Below are 23,017 nucleotides of genomic sequence, written 5' to 3'. Positions count from 1 at the left end.
GAGTATTCATGATGTAACTAAACGTGTTATTCCATGCCATGGAATCGACTCCACTTCTAATAATATGAGTGGTTTAAACGGTATCGATTCTTTATCATACCTTAACAGGTGAACACCTATAGCGATAGTCATGACCTAAACTCGGTCACTTCCCTGCTACTCTTCCACGCTCTAGGATCTCCCGCCCACACTCTGCCTGCAGCATACCACTGTTCTTAGGTGCCACACGCCTTCAAACCATCAACATGTCCAAAAAGGTAAACTTAATTTCAAACAATAATAATTTGACTTAAAAAAAATTGAAATTCACAACATGACTATACCTTTACTCGTTTGTTAATATTATTTTCTTGATATTCTGAAGTCTAAAGCCACGACAGATGCTTAAAGGCAGTGGACACTATTGGTAATTGTCAAAGACCAGTCTTCTCACTTGCTGTATCTCAACGTATGCATAAAATAACAAACCTGTGAAAATTTGAGCTCGATTGGTCGTCGGAGTTGCGAGATAACTATGAAAGAAAAAACACCCTTGTCGCACGAAGTTGTGTGCTTTCAGATGCTTGATTTCGAGACCTCACATTCTAAATCTGAGGTCTTGAAATCAAATTCGTGGAAAATTACTTCTTTCTCAAAAACTACTCCACTTCAGAGGGAGCCGTTTCTCACAATGTTTTATACTATCAACCTCTCCCCATTACTCGTTACCAAGTGAGGTTTCATGCTAATAATTATTTTGAGTAATTACCAATAGTGTCCACTGCCTTTAACTTATTATTTACTTCTTTATACGATTATGCCTACTGTTTGTATTGTTGTTATGCTATTTGATCGACCATCATGTCGAAGCACTTGTAAACAGTTCTGAATAGTTTTTAATACAACTTAATTATAACTGGAAAGTTTTTCGCCGGAGAATACCGAGCCGACTGCCAGTAGGCCTACACCCAAATGCATTAAACGTAAAATCTTGTTTTATTCAATTGTGAAAAACTTTGAGTTATCCCAAATTGATTGGGATATGAAGTCATAGTAAAATTGAAAATCTGCATTAGATCACCTTTCGAGCACCCGCCCCCAAATCGGGACCAAAAGTTTCAGTTCCTGCAAAAAAATAATCCTTAATTCAGTTTCCTCAAAACGTACAAAGCAAAGTTAACTTTTTTAAGTTTATGGTTTCGTTGGCAGTTTCGTTGAAAAACGGCGCGGAACTGTTACCCAAGGATCGCGTTGGCGATTTAAACCCCAGGGTATGCTTTACTTGTAGCATGGAGGATTTCTACCTCCATGCTTAAAGCCAGGTCGGGACAAATGGCACGGATAACACACAAAGATTGGACTTTGGTTTACCACCCAGCTACAGTAGAACTGCATAATAATACAATGGCCAATAAAGACCTACTTATAATATTGACCAGCGACCAAGCTTTATCGATATAGGTGTGTAAACATCAGCCTGGTAAACATTATAATAGTTTACATAACAAACAAGCAGAGGGGGTAGTCCAGGGTAAGCTTAAATGATTATTAGATCCAGATAAAAAGAAATACCCCAGATAAATTTTGTTTAATTTTCGTTCATAAAGCTTTCTGAAAGCGGGCGCATACCTGCATATTCCATTTCCAATATAATGAATAGGGTAGGTGGCCTTAGCTTTCGATCCAAACCGGACCTTCTTCAGAGGCATAAAACAAGTACAAACAAATACATATCCATTTATAGAAAAAGAGAGGGGAAAGGGATTAAGGGAAGGATCCAGAAAGAAGCGGGAAAATAACAGCTTCCAATATAGTTATATATAATTAAATAAACATATTTTGGCCTACAATAAAACGCGGAGGGCATCGAGGTACTACCAACGTCACTTATTTCGATCGATTCAACGGAACCAAAACTGCATTATGAACGTATACAAAATCTACCACAAAACATCGTTTATGGGTTTTCGGGCTGAATGTTTTGACTGCACTTTCTACAGGGCCTTATGGAGCGATTGGATGCTGGGGAAGTCGTCATTGGAGACGGTGGTTTCGTGTTTGCACTTGAGAAACGTGGCTATGTGAAGGCAGGTCCATGGACACCAGAGGCCACCGTAGAAAACCCAGAAGCTGGTAAGCAGTCCAATGGAAGGACGGACAAACAAACCTAAACAAACATTATTGCCAAAAGGGCAATGAACAATTTTGTTTTTTCTTTAAATCGTACATATTTTGGACGGTATAAACATTGTGCTCTATATTTCGGTTGTGATTGTATAGTGTGAACAAATAGTTATTTAAACAAATATTACCACTATGATCAATTATTCTATATCTAATAGATAATTAATATATTATTAATTGCAAATTGCATTTACATTAGTATTATTACTTTTTTTAGTTCGTCAGCTTCATCGTGATTTCCTTCGTGCTGGATCTGACGTCATGCAGACATTTACTTTCTATGCTAGTGACGACAAGTTGCAAAACCGTGGTAATGAGGCACAGTCAAAATACTCCGTAAGTAACTTTAAAGACAGTGGACACTATTGGTAATTGTCAAAGACCAGTCTTCTCACTTGCTGTAACTCAACGTATGCATAAAATAACAAACCTGTGAAAATTTGAGCTCGATCAGTCGTCGGAGTTGCGAGATAACTATCAAAGAAAAAACACCCTTGTCACACGAAGTTGTGTGCTTTCAGATGCTTGATTTCGAGACCTCAAGTTCTAAACTTTTCGTGGAAAATTACTTCATTCTCCTAAACTAGGACACTTTAGAGGGAGCTGTTTCTCACAATGTTTTATACCATCAACCTCTCCCCATTACTCGTTACCAAGTAAGGATTTATGCCAATCATTATTTTGAGTAATTACCAATAGTGTCCACTGCCTTTAAGCATCCATGCAACTGATGCGATGTATACACTGATACTGCTTCTATATAAAACAAAGAACAACTTGATGAGGTCATGTAAGACACTCGGCAGGCGTGCAAACAACGCTAACAGTATTTAAAAACAAATTGTGCTCATGATTTAATAATGTTAACCGTTATTTGTGTGCCTTTCTTCTAGGGAGCCTTAATCAACAAGAAAGCATGCGATATTGCTCGAGGGGTTGCGAATGAGGGTGATGCTTTAGTCGCAGGCGGTATTTCACAAACACCAACCTACTTGTCAGGCAAAGGAAAAGAAGCTGTCCAGAAAGAGTTTGAGAAACAACTTACAGTGTTTCTTGAAAACAAGGTGGACTTTATGATTGCAGAGGTAAGGTGGCAATAGCATTAACGAAGTAGTGATGGTCTTCTGTAAAGTTTTATAGAATTTAATGTGTATGCAACAGAAACAACAACTAATATTGTTTAAAATAACTTATGACCGTGTGTTTGATTCCTCTACAGTATTTTGAGCATGTTGAAGAGATGACTTGGGCTATTGAATCAGTTAAAAAGAGTTGTCCAGACATGGCTTGTGTGGCTACGATGTGTATCGGTCCCGAAGGTGACATGCACGGCGTCTCTGCTGGAGAATGTGCCGTCAAAATGGCTCAAGCAGGTCAGTTAGAAATAAAGGTTAACCTTTTCAACAAACTCAGAACTTCCAATTAGAACTGTAACAGTCACGTACTCTGTTTCGGGGACTTCTGATCCAAGTTTTAATGGTGACTTTGTGGAGGAACCTGATTATGGGCTGTGACAATTTGTTTTAAAGGAACACGTTGCCTTGGATCGGTCGAGTTGGTCTTTGAAAAACGTTTGTAACCGTTTTTTATAAAATGCATATGGGTAGAAAGATGTTGTAAAAGTAGAATACAATGATCCACACAAACATGCCTCGAAATTGCGTGGTTTTCCTTTTACCTCGTCGACTAACACGTCGGCCATTTATGGGGGTCAAAATTTTGACTCCCATAAATGGCCGACGGTGATAGTTCGCACAGTAGAAGGAAAACCACGCAATTTCGAGGCAAACTTGTGTGGATCATTGTATGCTACTTTTAAAACATCTTTTCAACCATATGCATTATATAAAAAACGGTTAAAAACGCTTTTGTTTTTACCAACTCGTCCGATCCAAGGCAACGTGTTCCTTTAAATTTTACATCAAACATGTTTATACATAATACAACTAAATGCGGTAACTAAACAATATTTCTTATTTCAAATGCACATAAAAGATAGCAATATCATAATGGTTACAATATTGAATCTTTCTCCCTTAGGAGCTGACGTCATCGGAATCAACTGTCACTTTGACCCGGATGTGACTCTAGCTGGGATCAAGAAGATGAAGGAGGGATTGGAAGGGGCAGGTTTTAAGAAGCATTTGATTTCACAACCGCTAGGCTTCAAGACCCCAGACGCCAAGAAGCAAGGATTCATTGATCTGCCCGAGTTCCCCTTTGGTGAGTCTACATTAAGTCTACTTCTTATTATTCAATATCTATATTTTCTTAATAAAAAACTATGACGTTAAGTTGTTTTTCGCTAACATTGTCTTTTGTGTAAGCACTTTAATGACTTGTGATTAATGGTATCTATTTACAGGCTTAGAGCCACGTATTATAACACGTTGGGATGCCCATCGGTACGCAAGAGAAGCCTACAATCTTGGAGTTCGTTTCATCGGAGCTTGTTGTGGATTCGAACCGTATCATATCAGAGCTATGGCCGAGGAGCTCGCTAAGGAGCGTGGCCGACTACCTGAAGGTTCTAAGAAGCACGGGATGTGGGGTGATGGTTTGAGGCAACATACCAAACCATGGGTCAGAGCTAGGTAAAACAACATCCATTCATCTACACCCGTAATAATTCAACTAAACAAAAACAAAAACAAACCGTTCACAAAAGAATCACAATATTCAAACGTTTGCTTGGGGTGAAAAATTAACCTTTGATGCGGTAGTCGTCAGCCATGTTGCCTGACTGTTGAATCCAGAGTACCAACTCCTGCAAAAAACGAATTCAAATTCTACAAAACGTAATGTCCGCATGGATAGACAAAAAGTCTTTTGCCTTGTCTTAATGATTAAAGATAATTTGGCCCATTGCCGTTCATGCTGAACAATCGTTATGATTGTTTTTTTCGACGATTCGATTCTGATGTTCACATTATAACATAATCACATGGTTTCTTCCATACAGGGCTCGTCGAGAGTATTGGGAGAATCTTCAACCATCCAGTGGCCGACCATTGAGTGCAGCTCTATCTACACCCGACCAGTGGGGTGTCACTCAGGGTGACGATATCCTGAAACAACACAGTGAAACTACAACCAACGATGAGCTCAAATCACTCTTCGTTAAACACTAAAGGGTTCTCTACCTGCTAAAGAGCTTTCAAACTAGCAGTAAAACAAGTTAAAATGGGTTCGTAATGAGTCAACAATGATCGATTTTTTTTTAGGGTTTCACTCATTTATTGAGAATCTGTAACGAACATGTTGTATAATGTATAGGCGTTGGACAGTCATACTATTGCCGATTGAAGGTAGGCCTTCACTGAGTGCAGCTGCAAACACAAAACACAAAAACTAAACAAGAGTCTCTTCTCAATCTACGATAACAACATCCCTTGGCAATTTGAAAGTTTGTTAAAAGGATGAGAGTAGATTTCTGACTTGTACGTTGTCAGACGTTAAAGGTTGCACAATTACGTTTCGTAATGACTCGAAAGTAGGCCGATTCGAAATACTGCGGTTATGGAAAAAGATACCACATTTTATTCCGAAAAACTATCACTGTGAAAAACTATCACTGTAACGCTTCTCATAAGTGAATTCTATTTGCAGATTATTCTTCCTGTCTGAAAAACCTACATAGGATTAAAACAAGCACAAGGTCCATTACCAAACTACAATCCCTTTAACGAGGAATAATAACACGTATAGTACTTCAAAAGAGAGTTTGTTGCACAAAAAGTTGACTGCATTATATTAAAAGCATGACATCGTCACAGATGAACATGCATATGAAAATTATGTGTCTGTTTTGCATACTTGTATGATCATACTTTTTTAAACATTATATACCGATAAGTGAAATGATTAAATAAACACACTAATTGGAAGTTTTGTTTGAATAGTTGTTAATTAATGTGTGGAGCGACAATAATGCATAGCTTGACATTGTTCTAAGCTTGATGCGTGGCACAGGTCTTGGATCTAAACTAAATTAGATTATTACAAGAAGTCGTGTTTCGAGGAAGGGGACACTATTGGTATTTACTCAAAATAATTGTTAGCAAAAACTTACTTGGTAACAAGCAATGGAGAGCTGTTTAGTATAACACATTGTGAGAAACGGCTCCCTTTTAAGTAGTTTTCGAGAAAGAAGTATCTTTCCACTTAATAAATGATTGAATTTGATTTCAAGGCCTCAGAATTAGATTTTGAGGTCCCGAAATCAAGCATCTGAAAGCACACAACTTCCATGATTACCTCGCAACTTTTCACAGGTTTTTTTTGGCAGTTGTTGAGATACACCAGGTGAGAAGACCGGTCTTTGACAATTACCCAAAGTGCCCAAAGCTGAGACTGATTGCACCTACGGGATTGAAAACATTATACCCATAATTATTAAAAATGAAACACAATTAGCCAGACATGGCCTAATTTGAAGATGAAAATCAACTCGTCTTTCATCATGGAGTTTTCTGTCAAAAGCATTGAGTCAAACAAGATAAACAAGATCGCTTTTAAAGTTCTTTATTTGAAAGTTTACTATCTCTGCACTTACTGTATGACTTTGAGTAATTTTTGTACCCCTTTCAAATACCTGACCACATCCCACATAATCTAGAATCCCCATAATCCATAATTGACCCAAGAAGGCTCGCCGAAAACCAGTTTAGGCATTGGTGATTGTCGGCTTCAGGGGCGTCAATCCGTCTTGAAAGGTGGGGGGGGGGGGGACACATAACATTTACGGCGTGGGGTCCGGGCCCGCTTTAGGGCCCCGGGAATTGTTTTTAGCCCGTAGATGCTCTCTGGTGCTATCTAGTGAATCTGAGGGGTGATGTTCCCCCTCTCAGATGTTGGAATTTAATGCCTATTTCAAGCTATGATGCACATATTCTTGCTATCACGGTTATTGTACCTAAAAAGCAACTCAATTATAGCTTCGTTATATCCATATTGTTTCTGCATTCAATGCTCTGACGGCGTTTCATCCCTATATCATCACCAGCAGACCTAAGACACAAGTTTTATGGGGCAAATCTGTCAGAATGGAACAGAACATCTGTAAAATGTGAGCAGCAGTAGAACCTTTTGGGTTGACAGCATCTTCAAGTGCGGATCTATGAACCAAGTTTTAGGGGGAAATACTGTCAAAGAGTGAGCACGTGAGTGTGAAACCTTTACGGCATGGGTCCGGGCCCGGGAAAATTTTGTATTTTTAGATGCTATGTGGTGCAATCTTTAGGCCATTTAGCGGCCAAATGGCAAACGAAACAGAACAATGAGCTGTGTGAATATTGTGTTCCAGTGCTCCACAGTTCCACAGTGCAAAACACAATGTTCATGATAAAGGTGGTCAAACGACACGAGGAACAGTTTGATACTGTGTCCCCCACCTTTCGAAAATGGGGTGGGGTGGGGGAGGGGTGGGGTACACGTCCCTTCCACTCTTTCAAGGGGGAGGTGCAAATCTGTCAACGATGGAGCATGCGCGTGAGAAGCCTTTACGGCTCGGGGTGCGGGCCCGATTAAGGGTCCGGGAAAATTTTGCATTTTAGATGCTCTGTGTTGCTATCTAGGGCCAATTTTGAGGGGGGGGGGGGATATTGTGTCATCCTTTGCCCACAAGATTAATGCCCATATTATAGGGACACAGGGTTTCGTCTTACACAATGCAAAACTTGGGCTTCATGATAAAGGTGGTCAAAAGATGGGGGGATGGGATATTGTGTCCCCCACCCTCCAAATGGTGGGGGACATGTCCCCCTGTCCCCCTGTCCCCCCCCCCCTGATTGACGCCCATGGTCGGCTTGATAAAAACTCTCCTCATATAGTATTCAAAACGAATTACAACGCAATAAGGGTAGCTTGATCTAGGAACTGTTTTTCTTACCAATAATGTATGTTCCTGGAGTGGTATGGGTTACGAGCCTGATGTTATTGACTCTCGGACCGCAGTACCACAACATTACACTTGGCCAAAATATAAATGCACTTGTTGGTTTAGCTTACAGTTTTCCGATAAAATTTCCTCTCTCTCACGTACTCGTTTCTCATAAATATCTTTGATTATCTAGGTAAATCGTTTAACGCGTTTGGAATCTAGGCTAATGGTTTCAATCGTGACCACACCCATTCTGTTTTCATTTGACCACACCCAAACACAGTGGAGCAAAGATCAATATGTATTGACTACAAACGAACTATACACAGTCTGGTACCTACGCAGTCACTTTAGCTTTACAGACACGTTACACTACTACGTACAGATACACGACGTGTACTACTCTATGGTTTTTGGTCAGTCGGAAATAACAATCGTCAAACGATACCGATTGCATGGCCCTTTCAGTTTTTTTAAAGTCTAATTGTATGAATTCAGTTGTTTGAGCCCAGTTTTTTCTTCAAACTATGTTTGTTAATAAGCTGTTAATATGACGACACAGCCTGTTGTGATACGGATCACGAACCAACATGGGGAAAATGTCGATTGGACTGTTCAGTCGCCGCACGTATCATTTCAAGACGTCCTGGTGAGCATTACATTTCTGGTTTTAAATATTGTTGCCGGTCCTACTACTACTAGTATCCTCTGCTTACCAGTTTTCACGCTATTATGCCTTTTTCTTTGAATTGGGGAAAAAATAATGATGCCATATATCAACCGATGCCCTAATTATCTTCATTTGTTAATATGAAGTATGCAAACATGTATCAAAACTTGATGGACATTGAAATGTTCACACCACACACCGATCTTGGATGACTTCAACTGGCCCCATTTGTATTGAGTTGTTCCTGTTTTCACGGCAAACGAGAAAGTATGGTTTCCCGGTGAAGCCATACATGGAAGAAACATCTGCGTGACTACAAGTGTTCTTTGAGACTCTATGTATGACTGTATAGCCAGCAGTTGCCTTCATTTTATTCAAAATATTTTTTTATTAAATTTTTAAAATTACCATGGTAATTTGCAAAAATAAAAAAAAATATAAAAAGTGTGAATAATTACTGGCTTCCAAATCTGATTTTTATTTATTTTTTAAATATTTTTTTTCTTAATATTTTTAATAAAGCGTGTAAATAAACAGTGATAATTGAATCAATGAGCTGATGTTTAAATTTTAATATTAATAATAGTATTGATACGAGGGTTACACTACAAAAATCTCCAAAAATATTAGAAAATAATATAAGGCACATGGCTTCTTTAAGCCTCTGTATTTTTTTTTCAAGAATGCTCAGAAAAACATTCAGTCAAATTATTTTGATCACCATGAATTGTGAATTGAAATAGTGTTTGATGAAACTTTTTCGGTGGGCAAATATTTTTATATGGCCTCAACATTATGACATATTTTTGTACCTTGTAGAAATGCCTAAAATAGCAAACTTTTTGCATTTTTGCAAGTGCAAATGGAGTGGAGCCTTACGTGTTTCTAAGTTTTGGTCAAGGGAGAGGAGACTCTTTGCTTGGCAAATAAAACCACACAATTTTTATCTAGGGACTGTTTACATCGCGCACAGAGAGGTAAAAGATTTGCCACGATTTTAGGGACACCTCGAAAACAGGACCTCCTACGAGGTACTACTTGCCGTCATCTCGCCGACTTGCTGTCAACTCGCCGTCAACTCATTTTCGTGCCGTCAACTCATTAAATTTACATGAAAAATCTATAGAATGGGCACGGAAGTGTTAAGTCTGGGCTAAACTACATATTAAGCTTGGGCGATATCGATTTATTTTATTCACGATATATCGCCGACAATATATCGCAATATTCGATATTATCGCGATTAATTAAATTTGACATCATTCATCAGTCTTCAAACTCCAAGTGAAAGTTGTAGAAGAGACAGTCATAGCATAAGAAAGGTGTTCTAATGACCTATTCTTCTGGTTTTACTCCAAACCTATGGGGTGCAAGATGTCTCAGCTAGCAAATACATCGCGATATTTAATCGATATCGCGATATATCAATATTTCGATTAAAACCAAATCCATCTGATATCGAAATCGTTTCCAAATTAATATCGCGATATTCGATAATATCGTGATATCGCCCAAGCTTACTACATATTTATTATTTTTCATGGTTTTCGGTAAAAATTCATTCACAAAAACGACTTTCACTTGTGTTGATAAAAAAAATCCAATCATTGACATCTTTGGCCAAGACTAATCATTGTGAAAAAGCAAGATGGCGGCCGACGGTTTTGCTGCTTCGAGATAATTTTTTCACGAGAAAGAAACTAAATTTTTATTCCGAAATATGACCTAAAACTTACGTGAATTCTCTTTGAGCTTATACTTTACAGTTCTATGCTTCTTTTGTGGATTTTAAATGTATATTGACGGCGAGTTGACGGCGCAGGTGAGTTGACGGCAAGTAGTAGGACCCAATTTTGCTAGGTTGTGGGTTCAAAATCGTATCCGCTAGGGATCCACTAGGGATCACACCAAAGTTTACGATAGTCGATACAACTTGGAAAGTGACAGCAGAGGAATAAGCCCCATAAATAGTGCCAAATACACCCAGCATATTTGGCACTATTTATGGGGCTACAGAGGGGCCACTGGGTAAATTTTAAACAATTTTAGGTTCAATCAATCAATCATATTGAGAAAATAAACATTGGCTAGGGACACCGCCAACATTTGTGCTACATGAGATAGTTCGGAAAAGTTTCCGTATGACGCCACCACTTTTTCATTCGATACGAAATAATATACAGTCATTTGACCAGTTCGGGATCATTGACCGGTTCGGGATCACTTCAACTTTGCAATAACCAAATAATTATATCACTTCTCATTATTACCAATTTCTGTTGATAAATGTGAAGATTAACACCCATTAAACCAACAAACCCAAAATAAGGTGCCAAACATCATCAGCAAATAAATAATGGCCGTTTTCCTGAAGGTTGTCTGCGAAATTGATCATTTTTTTGTTTAAAAATGTTGGTTGAAAAACACTGTTAAAACTTCTTACCTTTAGAATTGGAGTGCCAGGGCAAAAAATATTTATGTAAAATGATAACAATGTGTAAAAAAAAATTCCTGTAAATACTGTGCAGTCATTTTGTTTTTTTGAGGAGACGAAGTTACCAAAATCTTCTTTGGGGGGGGGGGGGGGGCAATTTACCCTTGACCAGTTCGGGATCACTCAACATCTCATTGTAGATTTTTTTTTTTGTGAGAAAATTAAACTTGGAGGGGTCAATAATGCTTTTTAGGTTCGCTTCACTTTTTCATTTGCCTTTGCTGTTGTTTTGTGGTTTTGTCGCTGGGTTTTTGCGCTGCTATTGAAGACACTTGCATGACATTCACTAAAGAAAGGAAGTCCAAGTCCATGCCAACACACCCCTGAAGTTTTGTCCTTGAGAGACAGTTTTATGAATGGGAGTATAGGATTGCAATAAAGGGCACTCTACTGATTCAGAATAGATTCATCTGATCCTGAACTGGTCAAACAGGTGACGATACTTTTCTCAAAGCCTCTTTGAAAGAAATAATCTTTTTTTGTCAGTGAATACTTGGTGAGTTTTATGTCATGTTTAGGTAAAGTGATAAACTTTTTTGTTTAAGATATCAAAGAGATTGCAACAAAAACCAATGTAAATTCAAAAAGTGATCCAAAACTGGTCAAACGACTGTAGTATCTAATTTACCTCAATGAGATTTCCCTTTTTGTAAAAATGAGTGAAAAGGTGGTGGCGCCATACGGAAAGTTATCCGATAGTTCAGCTGGTAGAGCATCAATACTTAAATCCGGAGGTTCAAGTCTAAAGTAAATTTTTCTCATGGTCGTCCTCAAAAAGTGTTTATAATTTTATCAATCAGAAGACAAAGTCAACACTGTTTCATCAAAAACAACTACACTGGTCTCCAATGTGCATTTAAAATATAGGCTATATAATAAACATGATCAAATGGCCACCTACGTACTGTAAAAGGAGTAATTCATTGTGAAATAACGAAAAACAATATTAAAACGTAGAAATAGTTTCATATGTGGATCTGGATGTACATGTTCATACACTGCTCTTGTATGCTGTATACAAATAATGATAGTTTTTTTTTAACTGAGTAAGTTTGTATTTTCATTAAATGATTCAGTTCCTTTTTCTGTTCAGGATGTGATTGCCCAAGTCCTACAGGATGGTTCCATTACTGCATTTGAATGTAAGTTTAAACAGAGCTTTTGGTTTGGTGTTGGATACGTATGATTTTTGATATTTATTTTGAAAAAAACAATTTCTGCTATAAAGTATGTTTATTTTCCTTGTGAGTCACAACCTGCGTCAATGCCTGCCAACAATACAGTAGGGTATGTCCGGACTTCAGTGCAAGCTATTTGAGATGTTCAAACTATAGTTTGTAGTTCTGGTCTTGAGAGCGGTTGCGCTAACTACATGTACATGTATCTCATTCTCAATTTTCCCTATTGAAGTCTCGGTCTCGGTCTCAGAAGGGGAGACATCCACTCAAATGCTCTGATTGATGTCTCTTTTTAAGACTTTAAAGACACTGGACACTATTGGTAGTTGTTAAAATCCAGTCTTCTCACCTGGTGTATCTCAACATATGCATAAAATAACAAACCTGTGAATATTTGAGCTCGATTGGTCATCGGAATGGCGAGATAACTATGAAAGAAAAAAACACCCTTGTCACACGAAGTTGTGTGCTTTCAAATGCTTGATGTCGAGACCTCAAATTCTAAACTTGAGGTCTCAAAATCAAATTCGTGGAAAATTACTTCTTTCTCGAAAACTATGGCACTTCAGAGGGAGTCTTTTCTCACAATGTTTTATACTATCAACCTCTCCCCATTACTCGTTACCAAGTGAGGTTTTATGCTGATAATTATTTTGAGTAATTACGAATAGTGTCTACTGCCTTTAAGTGCCTGACATACATTACAATGCAGGTTCATGCTATAAATTCTATAATTTTGAAATTGAAGTTAGGATTGACATAATATTATTATTAATATAAAAACATTTGGGAGAGAAGAAATCTAATCATGTATAAAGCTTTTTGTTCTACAACATACAACGTGTACATGTAGCTAGAACAGGAAAAGCTCAGTAACTTTTTAATTTTCTTTTCATGTTACCTGTTTATTTGTTTGGTCCTTAGAGGCAGTGGACACTAACACTATTGGTAATTACTCAAAATAATTATTAGCATAAAACCTTTCTTGGTGATGAGTAATGGGGAGAGGTTGATGGTATAAAACATTGTGAGAAACAGCTCCCTCTGATATGGCATAGATTTCGATAAAGACGTAATTTTCCACAAATTTGATTTTGAGACCTCAGATTTAGAACTTGAGGTCTCGAAATCAACCATCTAAACGCACACAACTTCGTGTGACCAGGTTTTTTTTCTTTCATTATTATCTCACAAGTTCGATGACCGATTGAACTCAAATTTTCACAGGTTAGTTATTTTATGTATACGTTGAGATCAACTTGGTTGAGATACACTAACTGTGAAGGTTAGTCTTTGACAATTACCAATAGTGTCCACTGCCTTTAAATAGGAAATTTGCTTTCATATCATACAACTGGATTGTATTATCTTTGCATGTTGGGGCACATGATACATGACTTGAATCTGGTGTTGTGTTTGGTGTACGTAATTGTTTTACAGGTAAGGCCAAATAACAAAACATACCAGTTGATCGTCCGGATTTGTCAAAAAAGAGGAGGATGAGGGCCTTACTATTTTTTTTTAAGATGGCCGCTAATTATTTCAAATCAAACAGGCCACCAATTCTTCAGTTTGAATCAACCTTATTTATATCTATTAGTTGCATGATGACCTGTGTTAACACTAACACTAACAGGGTCGAAACGATTTGCTGGTAGGCATTCACTAATATTGTTTTATGAAACAGACGGTTACAAGTGTTCGAGAGCATCAAGTTAGATTCCTAGGCCAGTCCTTTTGAATAGACGGATAAAAAAACAAAACAAAACACCACATTTTTATTTTATTTTATTTTTTTACAAAAATCGAAAAATAGTAAATAGTAAAAAAAAAGGATGCGCCCCCAAAAAGGATGCGGGCGGGGACGATCAACTGGTATTTTTTTTTATTTGGCCTAAAAAAACTTTGAAGCACAATCTTCTTTTGGATCCCACCCAATCAATCCCAGTGAAATGTGCATTTTACTGGATTCTGAAATCTACATTAGCAGTAGATAGCAAGTTTTAAAACCATGTGTATCAATTGACTCTTTTACAGATGAGGATGAAGATGGTGATCGTATTACTGTAAGAAGTAATGATGAGATGCAAGCAATGATGGCATATGTAAGTGTCTTTGTAGTAGTTTTGATAACAACCCTCACTATTGCTTCCCAGGTTGTATGGTATCACAGGAATGATCCCTGGCTATACATGTACAGCAGTTTAAAGGAACACGTTGCCTTGGATCGGACGAGTTGGTCTAAAATCGTTTGAAACCGTTTGTTATGAAATGCATATGGTTAGAAAGAGGTTTTAAAAGTAGAATACAATGATCCACACAAATATGCCTCAAAATTGCGTGGTTTTCCTTTTACCTCGTCGATAAACACGGTCGGCCATTTATGGGAGTCAAATTTTTGACTCCAATAAATGGCCGAAGGTGTTAGTTCGCAAAGTAAAACGAAAACCACGCAATTTTGAGGCAAATTTGTGTAGATCATTGTATTCTACTTTTACAACATCTTTCTAACCATATGCATTTTATAAAAAACGGTTACAAACGCTTTTCTAAGACCAACTCGACCGATCCAAGGCAACGTGTTCCTTTAATGTTGGAGGACCTCTGAATACTCTCCCACAACTGAATACTCCCCCACAAGGATTTCGGCAAAATGGGGAGACCTCCATCATAGGGCTACTATACTGTAGCTCAGGAAGAGTGCCAGCAGTTAAATAAAGATGTCTCAGGTTCAAACCCTGCTGTAGTCAAGTTTTCTTTGTTCACTCTAAATTGTACACACTTATTCAAAGGAACTTGATAGAGTATGAAAATTACATGTATTTTGTAACTGTGTTCTGTACACCAATGTTATGTTAACACAAGCACCTTTTATAGTCAGGTAGCTTAGGGATGGAATCGTGACCGACTGGCCCAAAGCACCAAATTTGACAGGTACCTTCTATAGGCCCCAGAAATCAATTTTAGAAGGGGTGACACCAAAAAATATTTTTGGAAGGTACCTAATTTGCATAATTTCAAAATTGCTGCAAAATCCTATATTTAAGCACTTATTTCGGTACATTTTTATCATTTAAGCAAAGGTCATTTTGAAATATTTACTTTGGTGGTTTTGTTTACATATCCTGCACTTAAACAACATTAATGAACTGATGATGTGCCTGGGTAATTATGTGTTGTCAGAAATCCAAGATGGCCACTACAATAATAAATTAAGTATCCTGGTTCGAAATATGCAAAACAGTTATATTTTGTTGTTACTACCGTCTTAACTATTAAAACAGTCCCATGTGGGGAAAATTGGTTTAAACTGACAATATCTTCAAAGATTTTGGCAGCTTCTGCTGCAGTTGTAAAGCGCTGTGCAAGAAAGCCTGCACTTTGCGGCATCTGCAGTTTCTGAAGCACTGCAGCAGTGTTTGGCATCCGCACTCCAACAGCTCTCTGCAGACACTGGCTGCCTCTGGAATGAGTGACCACACAGGTTTCCAGTCAGATGCAACCTTTGTTCAACCATATCCCTCGGGTAGTGAAGCACGCTGTTCAGACTTCAAGCTTGTTGTCCAGATGCTCGCCTTTCCAGCAGGAAACTTCATGTTCGATACCTTCTCAGTTAGTAGTTGAAATAGCTCTTGGTGGGATCCTGCAGAAAGTTTAGGAAGTTTGTTGGTAGTTTAGTGTTCCCTGCAACCTTCTTCCTACACCTTTTCCTCTCTTCTTCCTCATAGATTGCTTCAAACATACCTCTCTTGTATGTATTCCATAGATTGCTTCAAACATACCTCTCTTGTATGTATTCCACACTATGTCTACTCGGTTGCTATCCCTCAATTGTTGGATCCAAAGGAGAAATAACTTTTCACCAGATTCATTGAATGTACTAGTTTGATTTGCAGGAAATGCGTGGACGATAGCAGCGTCGTCAAAAACCTTGGCATGGTAGTATGACGGAGGGTCTGGCTGATCTGTTGTCAGAATTTCTACCAGATCAGGTTTTTTCGTCGGCAGGAGGAGCGCTCCATACACCGAGAGAGAAGATGGCCTAGGATGATTCATGGGCGAAGAATTCTGTTGAGTCTCCATCACGGTACTGACTTAATTGCAAAGTAGAGCTGGCTGAAAAGATTGCAATCATTGTTTTTACTTGAACGATGCTGCTTAGCACTTGTGTTTGGCTTTGATTTCACACGCTTCCAAATGGCCACAGAATTTCTTTTGATGGGCTTATGAATGCTGGTGCTTCGGTCTAAAATCACATCCTTAACATGCTTCTGGTACTGGGAAATGCCAAGGGCTTCGATTGTGCGGACTTTGGAAACAACATCTTTATTAGCACAATTTCCAGTGTCCAAAGCAAGCAGTTCTGAAGAATTTCAATGAAAGAATTACCCATTTCTGAGATTGCTTCAGTGAGGCTCTTCACTTGTTTCCTGAAAACCTCCTGCATAGTCATCCCTGTTCATGCTGCTTGTAAATGTCGACAGGTTCTCCGTCCAAGAACTGGTCCTCAAATTCTTTCAGCAGTCTTGCTTGTTGTGGACCTGAAACCATCCATATTCTGGAGGCAACTGGGTTTTCGGTAAATTCTACCACGCCACCAGACCCTTTACCAACGTTGTTTTGTTCATGACCATGGTCAAGAGGCATGCAAGAGGACGCGTGTTGAGTCTTTTGAAGAACCCACATTTGTATGACCTCTTCTTTGATATTTTGTGGTAGAGCCTTCATGTCTCGGATGTGAATGGGGATCCAGCCAGCGTAGGTGTGATCCAGAACAAAGAACCAAGACACCAATGCCTCCAAAGCCACCACAAAGAGATCAAAATCTCGGATACCATGAGCACGGATGAAAATCAGCACAAGTGTTTCATATTTCAAGATGATATCCCAGTACTGAAATGTAGGGCTTGCCGTTATCATCTTCTGCTTCCACGTTTCAAAGAAATCCCACTGTCAGACTCCACCTTCAGTTGCCAAGCATCTCTCTCTGCAGATTTGCAACTGTTAGGGCTGTAACTGTGACTATGCCTGGTTCTAGCGAGGTGAGCAGCTTAGAGGAAGGAGTCTGCTGTACCTGAGGAGCCCACACCAGCTTCACATAAGGCAGCGGTCCAACCAGATCCTTCAAGAAAGTCTCCAATTGTGTTCCATCTATAGAGTCATCTCAATTTGGAGACCAACGTTACTAAAACGTGCTTTTCCCCAATACAATGTCTCGGGCAAACGCCACTGAACAAAATTGGCATGGGCAGACAGTGGTTGTTCCACAGCAATTAGCGGTGATGGATTGAGATATGTTGTTATCTGCCTTTGGATATCTATCCCATCAAGCATTATGCTTGATCATGTCAATGGTTGTAGCCTTTTCGTAGAAAAGGGGAAAGAGGGCGTCAAGAGCAGCAGGATCTGAAAGAGGCATCTGAGTTAAAGCATGGAAGGCAGACCAGGCAATATAATCTCTTTTCAAGTTTGCCCTTCTTTATTAAGAGAAAAATAGATCTGTGTATCCAGGAGACTTCTGTAGCTCTTGCAATTTCAAGTTTACCATCGACCTTATGTTAGATTTGCAGGGCAGAAAAGTTATTGTTAATGGCACGGTCGTAGCTAACACTGATGCCCAGTCTATACAGGATGTTCATTATATGTTGCATCTTGTGAGTGTTTGGATACATAACCCATTGTAGAGAGGAAGAGGTGGCTCCTTTTCTTTGGAATGCCTGCTGTTTTTTGCCACAGAAGCTTTGTTTTTTGCATTGAAGCTGACCATCTGAGTTATGGAAAGACAAACCTGTGACTCGGTGATATCTTGGTGCTTTAATTTACATTAGGTCCAATCAGCAGCATGGCAACTAGTGTCTTAAGGCTTGCCGGAACAGAATTTTCCAGGCAGTTATGCTCAAAATTCCGGGTATAAAAAGGAGGGATTCCCAATCAAATATGTCTTGTCTGATGCTTTTAAAACTGATCTTTATTAACTAAAATATCAAAGTGAATGCGCCGGGAGGGATAAAAAAAAATTGAATTGGCTAATTGAAGCCCACCTCCAAATTGTAGGTGCAAATAATAAAACGAATGTTGAAAATTGTACATTAAATCAAATCACTAACAATTACGTTGTAATTAGTCTTAATTAGTGATAATTAGTTATAAGCATCAGTCTACTTTGACTTTAAAGTAAAAAATACATAATTCGAACCCTATCAATAGGCCTAATTAATAAAGGGCTGAATACAGCAATCAACTGAAAAACAAAATCGCCACATAATTTTTTTTTAAAGATTTTATATGCAAATTGTGCACAAATTGTGATTTATGCAAATTAGGTACCCTCCCAAGATTTTTTTCAGGTGTCACCCCTTCTAAATATCTTCTCTAGGACCTAAAGAATATATCTACCAAGTTTGGTGCTTTGGGCCAGTCGGTCACGATCTCGTCAAAATTTGGACCTAAGCAACCTGACTATTAAAAAAAAGTTACTCTATACAAACTGATGTTGATGGTCCTTCCTTAACTGAAACACTGAAAGTTATTTGCTCATTTGTTTCTCTGGTTTGTTTGTAGTACATGTCAGTTATAATTGAGAGTGAAAGTTCCAACGAGATGGCTCCGCCTCTTGTTATATACCCAAGAGGTAAGTTTCTTATGCTTATTTATAGATTAAAGACAGTGGACACTATTGGTCATTGTTAAAGACCAGTCTTCTCACTTGGTGTATCTCAGCATAAAATAACAAACCTGTGAAAATTTGAGCTCAATTGGTCGTCGAAGTTGCGAGATAATAATGAAAGAAAAAAACACCCTTGTCACACGAAGTTGTGTGCATTTAGATGGTTGATTTCAAGACCTCAAATTCTAAATCTGAGGTCTCAAAATCAAATTCGCGGAAAATTACATGTACTTCTTTCTCGAAAACTATGTCACTTCAGAGGGAGCCATTTCTCACATTGATTTATACCATCAACCTCACCCCATTGCTCGTCACCAAGTAAGGTTTAATTCTTATAATTATTTTGAGTAATTACCAATAGTGTCCACTCAATCCAAATAATAAGTCAAGTTATTTGAATGACAAAATTCACTGATATTGCTGTCTGATTCATCTTTGAGTCTTAACCGCTACCCCTTATTTGAATAAGGCTGAGTTTTTAAACCAACATGTAATGTCAAATATGTGGCATATCAATGTTTAATAATGTTATACACAGGACTCGGGGAAAGTACTGAGTATACAGTGCTACACACATCGGTGTATATGGGTAAAAACCAAAAATTAATATTCTTTATCCCCGATACAAATTTAACATCTATTAAATCGTTTGCAGTACCTGCTGCTAAAACATAAGATTCGAACTGCCTCTAGCTACCGGGCAATCTCGGTGGTCTAGTTGGTTCGACACTGCTCTAGAATTGCAAAGGTCGTGGGTTCGAATCCCACCCGAGTAAAATGCCTGTGATTTTTTTCACAGGACTCGGGAAAGTACTGAGTATACAGTGCTACACACATCGGTGTGTATGGGTAAAAACCAAAAATTAATATTCTTTATCCCCGGTGCAAATTTAACATCTATTAAATGTTATACATGTTACATGTACCACCTTTTGCTTTTGAGAATGACGTTGCTTTTTTGTTTAATGCACAGTTATAAAGTCAGGGAGGCGAAACATCCATGGCTTGACAGTAAGTATCATCAAGAATTTAAACGCTTACAATAAAGATTTGTAGTAGGCCCTACTTCTGAAGAACTCATCTTAAAGCCATTTTACACTTTCAGTAAACAGTATTGTCCAAGTCCCACACTTCGTGTATCACAACTTATATATAAAATCATAAACCTGTGAAAACTTAGGCTCAATTGGTCATCGGAGTCGGGAGAAAATAACGGGAAAACCCACTGTTTTCGCGCGTTTCGCCGTGTCATGACATGTGTTTATAATAGATTTGTAATTCTCGATGTCGTAAATTAATAATTGTTTGAATGTTTTCTCAAAAAGTAAAGCATTTCATGGAATAATATTTCAAGAGAAGTCTTTCACCATTACCTTCTGTACACCCTGTAAATTATTTGTAAATCTGTGAACTTTTTTTTTTCTGTACCGAAAGTGTATAATGGCTTTAAATACTTGGAATAAACATACAATTGATTCAAAATACTGCTGAAGAACTTATCTTTGCATGTGAATTTTTCTATCCTGGTGTCACTCATTGTATCTATGTGTATTAGGTTGAGCCTTTTACAAAGCAATAATGAAAATGCAGTATTTAGTATTAAAGTCTGCATACTTTTTAGAATAACTATGAGCACTTAGAGATGTCCTTGGTTGTGATAAAGCAATGTGAACTGTCTCTTCACTCAAATGAAAGGCTATAGATTTATTCAAAAGTTTGCTCTCATAAAAAAGAGCCCTTTATAGTTTGATCCTATGCTGGCTCAAAATGAAAAATACAGTGCAAATGCTTGCTTTGCCCGGCACTGTAATCTTTTCTTTTTGATGCTTGCCTATATAATGTGTGACTTAAAACAAGATTTGATGTGATTTTTAAATTGACATTATAGGTAAGCACAAGCCCTACAGGAACTGTCCCCAAAGGTGCAGATAGCGGAATCAGTCTACATTATGGGTACGTGACTCTGTGGTACTAGATTAACTTTACATTGGCGTGTGGTCCTGAGCATTATAGGTAAGCACAAGCCCTACAGGAACTGTCCCAAAAGGTGCAGATAGCGGAATCAGTCTACATTATGGGTACGTGACTCTGTGGTACTAGATTAACTTTACATTGGGGCGTGGTCCTGAGCATTATAGGTACGCTCAAGCCCTAAAGGAACTGTCCCCAAAGGTGCAGATAGCGGAATCAGTCTACATTATGGGTACGTGACTCTGTGGTACTAGATTAACCTTAAATTGGCGTGTGGTTCTAAACACAAAAGAAGTCCACATAATGCAGGGAACTGAAACAGTGTGGACTCACACATATCTACGCAGTGTTTTTTTTACAGTGTTGAAGATCATGTGGACAAAAGTAAAGCATGTTTACAGAGTGTGTATGTAACTGGGGGACCAAAACAAAACGGGGTGTTTACTAAACCCATGGGAGCTGTTGCCAAAAAGGTACAAAAAGAGGGACAGTATGAGGTCCCCGATTGCTGGTGTTTCATTCTTAGATTTTTGTGTGAGTCTGAATTCATGGTCATTTTATAGGTAACCTAGTGACTTTTTGACCTTTTTTGAATCAGTCGTTTATGGGTGAGTGTGTGTGTGATTTTAAGGTTAATTACATGTATATTTAGGGGGTGCTTATCAGTTAAGTTTACATGTAGGTATAAGTTTAAGTAATACGTAAAACAGTTGAATTATTCTTTTTGGTTTCCAGGAGACAACAGGATGCAGAACTAAGGGAGATACTGGCAACTGGACAGGTACTTGTAGAAATTAATTTCACTAGCATTCTATAATCTAAAGAATTAAAGCTCATAATTTTCACCCTCTCCCAATTTGCGGATAACGTAAGGGCTACTATTTAGTTTTGAAAAAATAAATAAAACATTAATTAGATAAATTTAAAAATTAATTTAAGTTTGTTTACATTTCTTGTTCTCAAAGAGATATTATTTTTCATAAAACTAACTGGCCTAAAGTTATTTACAAAAAGAAAAAGGCAAATCTAAACATATAAGCATGCAACCGAATGATATATGTAATATACTCTGTGTAGTGGAACTAGGACTGGATCAAAGATAAAAAAAATGTTAATCCAATTTATGTTTCAGCCAAATTTCTCCATTACTTTCCATCCAATGAAAATGCAAACTATCTGCAATTTTGTTTGTTTTTTATCAGATATCCGAGAGTGACATTCAAAATATTGAGGTTCTTGGCCATGGTCATAGTGGATCTGTGTATAAGTAAGTATTTCTTACCGTATCAAACATCTTGCTCGACTCTTGTCTTGTTAAAGTCAATTAGTATAAATTCTACACTTCAAATTCAACATAATTATCATGTCAGTTGTTTTAAAACTAATACTGCATTACTAAGCTCTGTATCTCTTTTGAAAGTAGGGTACACCCAGAGTGTCTAGTTGGTAAAAGCAGACTTCATGTATTTGATTATAATTCATATACCTAATCGTAAATAATATCCAAAGTTTCTTTGTTTAATGTCGAACTCAGAGACCTTTGGAACTCATTTGTTGATGACAAAATTGACATTATAACATAAATCTCATGCCTGAAGATAGTTTTATATGAAGGATTCAGTCTTTCTGTGTGTGGCTAGCCTTGTCTAAGGCAATTACAAAGAGCACCAGGAGATGTCGCCGCTGAAGTAAGTTTTGAATGAAGGATTCAGTCTTTCTGTGTGATTCAGCCTTGTCTACTATGGCAACTACATGTACTAAGAGCACCAGGAGATGTCCTCGCTGCAGTAAGATTTTAAACTTTGCATGGTGGAAATACAAAGCTAGTCGAAACGTTGAGACCAATTCAGAACTGACTCCGCGGCAGTACAGTTAATTACGATCCTATAAGCTAAAGTAGTAGTCCAGTCTATTTTCTATACCATCCGCCCTGGTAATAGTTGAATATTATTGTTTCAAGTGAAAAAAAAAAAATAAAATTATTGTTCTCTGT

At 38.0% G+C, this 23,017-nt stretch overlaps 2 protein-coding genes across 2 annotated transcripts in view; both read left to right on the top strand.

Annotated features, from left to right (window-relative positions):
- The first annotated feature begins 101 nt into the window (after positions 1-101).
- LOC139942123 (betaine--homocysteine S-methyltransferase 1-like) lies at positions 102-5,958 on the top strand. Its single transcript, XM_071938841.1, has 8 exons — positions 102-257; positions 1,980-2,112; positions 2,381-2,499; positions 3,057-3,248; positions 3,383-3,536; positions 4,204-4,386; positions 4,529-4,757; positions 5,126-5,958. The coding sequence occupies exons 1-8, from the start codon at positions 246-248 to the stop codon at positions 5,292-5,294; spliced, it is 1,191 nt and encodes a 396-aa protein (XP_071794942.1). The 5' UTR covers positions 102-245; the 3' UTR covers positions 5,295-5,958.
- Positions 5,959-8,459: 2,501 nt separating this feature from the next.
- The window catches only part of LOC139942170 (dual specificity mitogen-activated protein kinase kinase 5-like), a 40,129-nt gene continuing 25,571 nt past the window's right edge, over positions 8,460-23,017 (top strand). The window contains exons 1-8 of the mRNA XM_071938917.1: positions 8,460-8,693; positions 12,302-12,350; positions 14,424-14,491; positions 18,948-19,017; positions 20,027-20,064; positions 20,942-21,006; positions 21,760-21,805; positions 22,227-22,291. Of these exons, the coding sequence (XP_071795018.1) occupies positions 8,595-8,693; positions 12,302-12,350; positions 14,424-14,491; positions 18,948-19,017; positions 20,027-20,064; positions 20,942-21,006; positions 21,760-21,805; positions 22,227-22,291 (500 nt within the window). The 5' untranslated portion in view covers positions 8,460-8,594. The remainder of the gene's footprint in view (positions 8,694-12,301; positions 12,351-14,423; positions 14,492-18,947; positions 19,018-20,026; positions 20,065-20,941; positions 21,007-21,759; positions 21,806-22,226; positions 22,292-23,017) is intronic.

This window comes from Asterias amurensis, chromosome 9 (genome assembly GCF_032118995.1).
Source record: "Asterias amurensis chromosome 9, ASM3211899v1".
In the NCBI taxonomy this organism is placed as follows: Eukaryota; Metazoa; Echinodermata; class Asteroidea; order Forcipulatida; family Asteriidae; genus Asterias; species Asterias amurensis.
The sequence above is the reverse complement of the archived record's forward strand: the minus strand, read 5'-3'. Positions and strand labels throughout refer to the sequence as shown.

Coding starts and splice junctions, on each gene's coding strand:
- LOC139942123 (XM_071938841.1), top strand. Junction 2,113..2,380: donor CGTAGAAAACCCAGAAGCTG/GTAAGCAGTCCA, acceptor TACTTTTTTTAG/TTCGTCAGCTTCATCGTGAT. Junction 4,758..5,125: donor AAACCATGGGTCAGAGCTAG/GTAAAACAACAT, acceptor TCTTCCATACAG/GGCTCGTCGAGAGTATTGGG.